At 64.9% G+C, this 2,382-nt stretch overlaps 1 protein-coding gene across 1 annotated transcript in view; it reads left to right on the forward strand.

Annotated features, from left to right (window-relative positions):
• The window catches only part of SBF1 (SET binding factor 1), a gene marked incomplete at both ends in the record, with an annotated part of 107,510 nt that overhangs the window by 49,316 nt on the left and 55,812 nt on the right, over positions 1-2,382 (forward strand). Inside the window, 1 exon segment of the mRNA XM_010002616.1 lies at positions 1,853-1,958. Coding sequence (XP_010000918.1) covers positions 1,853-1,958 — 106 coding nt within the window.

Consider the following 2,382-nt stretch of genomic DNA (forward strand, 5'->3'; position numbering starts at 1 on the left):
CCTCCCACCCCGGCTGCTCCTGCTGCCACCGCCTTGCTGGGGCTTCAGGTCCCTGTGTGTCCCTGGGTGCTGCTCCCTGCCTGTCCCTGCTGCTGGTCTTTCCAGTCCCTGGCTCTGTCCATCTCCTGTCCCTGGCCCTGTCCCTGGTTCTGTCCATCTTCTGGCCCTGTCCCTGTCCCTGTCCCTGGTTCTGTCCATCTCCTGGCCTTGGCTCTGCCTGTGCCCTGTCCCTGTCTCTGCTGGTGCCCTGTCCCTTGTCCCTGGCTCTTCTGGTGTCCTGTCCCTGGCTCTTCTGGTGTCCTGTTCCTTGTCCCTGGTTCTGTCCATCTCCTGTCCCTGTCCCTGTCTCTGCTGGTGCCCTGTGCCTTGTCCCTGTCTGTGCTGGTGCCCTGTCCCTTGTCCCTGGCTCTTCTGGTGCCCTGTCCCTGTCTCTGCTGGTGCCCTGTGCCTTGTCCCTGGCTCTTCTGGTGCCCTGTCCCTGTCTCTGCTGGTGCCCTGTGCCTTGTCCCTGGTTCTGTCCATCTCCTGTCCCTGTCCCTGGCTGTGCTGGTGCCCTGTCCCTGGCTCTGCTGGTGTCCTGTGCCCTGTCCCTGGCTGTGCTGGTGCCCTGTCCCTGCCCACGTCCTGCCCCACCTCGGCGTGTCTCTCACTGACCGTGCTGTCTCTGTCTGTCCCACCTCAGCCAGACGTGGAGGACGAAGCCTCGGTACGGACACACCTTCCCTTCCCGCGGGTCTGTCTCCCCCTCAGTGGCCTCTCCCCAATTTCGGGGGGGCACAGGACACCCCGGAGGAGCCACGGGTGGAGGGTGGCTGTGGGGGTTGTGCTGGTGGGTGGCAGGGAATGTGCCAGGGCTTGGGATGGATTCCTGCCCTGCAGCCCGTCAGGTGGGAGCTGTTTGTGTTCCCCTGGGAGCTGTGGAGTTGAGTCAGTCCAGAGGAGCCACAGAGGTGATGGGAGGGCTGGAGCAGCTCTGGAGCCAGGCTGGGAGAGTTGGGGTGTTGAGCCTGGAGAAGAGAAGGCTCCAGGGAGACCTTAGAGCAGCTTCCAGTGCCTGAAAGGGCTCCAGGAAAGCTGGGGAGGGGCTTGGGACAAGGGCAGGGAGGGATGGGAGCAGGGGGAAGGGTTTCCAGCTGGCAGAGGGAGCTGGAGATGAGATGTGAGGGTGATGAGACCCTGGCAGATGTTTCCTAGAGAAGCTGTGGATGCTGGAGGTGTTGAAGGGCAGGTTGGATGGGGCTTGGAGCAGCCTGGGCTGGTGGGATGTGTCCCTGCCCATGGCAGAGTGTTGGAACTGGGTGATCTTTAAGGTCCCTTCCAACCCAACCATTTGATGATGGAACGTGGTGTCCTGGTGTGGAAGGGCAGCCGAGGGGGTTGGTTCTGCTCTGCCAGGACAGCAGTGTCAGCAGCAGGTTCCTGGGCTGTTGAGGTGGGAGCTCCTGCAGGGGCTGAGCGAGGAGGCGGGTTGTGCTGAAACCTCCTGCTGCAGGGGAGGGGTTTCCCTGGAGAGGTGTAGAAAGAGGAGAAGAGGGTTGGTGACCTGGTCCTGCTCCAGCCCCTGCAGCCTGGAGAGGCTTCCCTGTGCCGTGGGGAATGAGGTCTGGGAAAGAGATGGTACTTGGAGAAGGAACCACGTGTCTGGGGCAGTGTCTGGCGGGAGCGGCTGTGGTGCCGGGGCTGCTCCTGTGCCAGGGAACCTGCTCCCCCCTCGCCAGGTCCTGGGCACCCCTGATGTGGGGCCTGGGGGCTCCCTGCCCCCTCTGCCAGCCCCTCCCTAGCTGGGGCTGTGCTGTGGGGCCCTGGTAGCTCTGCCAGGGGGGCCCTGGTGACCCGTCTGCTCTCCTTGCAGAGGACGATCTCGCTGGGCGCGGGGGACAGGCAGGTGATCCAGACGCCCCTCAACGATTCGCTCCCCGTCAGCAGCTGCAGCGTGGCCCTGCTCTTCAGGCAGCTGGGTGAGACCCCTCGTGCTGCTCCCACAGCCCCCCGGGCTGCTCCCCAGCCCCTCAGCCTGGCTCGCCCCCCCTGGCTCTGCTCCCAGTGCAGCCACCCCAGCCCCAGCCCTGCCAGCCCCGCACGGCCTCGCCCAGAGCAGCAGCTCCTCAGGTCTGATGGGAAACAGTCCAGGGGGCAGAGAAGGGAGCCCAGAGCTGGGCTGCCCTTGGCTGTGCCTCAGCTGAGAGCATCTCTGCTCACAGAGTGGGTTGGAAAAGACCTTGAAGATCCCCCAGTCCAACTGTTCCCCCAGCCCTGCCCAGGCCACCCCTGCCCTGTGTCCCTCAGCACCATCTGCAGGGCTTGGACTCCCCCCTGTGGAGCTGAGCAGGGGGATCCATCTGGGTGGGTTCCGTGGTCTCTGGGGGGGGGGGCGGGGTGGGA

This window comes from Chaetura pelagica, unplaced genomic scaffold, assembly GCF_000747805.2.
Source record: "Chaetura pelagica isolate M959 unplaced genomic scaffold, ChaPel_1.0 scaffold951, whole genome shotgun sequence".
Classification (NCBI taxonomy): domain Eukaryota; kingdom Metazoa; phylum Chordata; class Aves; order Apodiformes; family Apodidae; genus Chaetura; species Chaetura pelagica.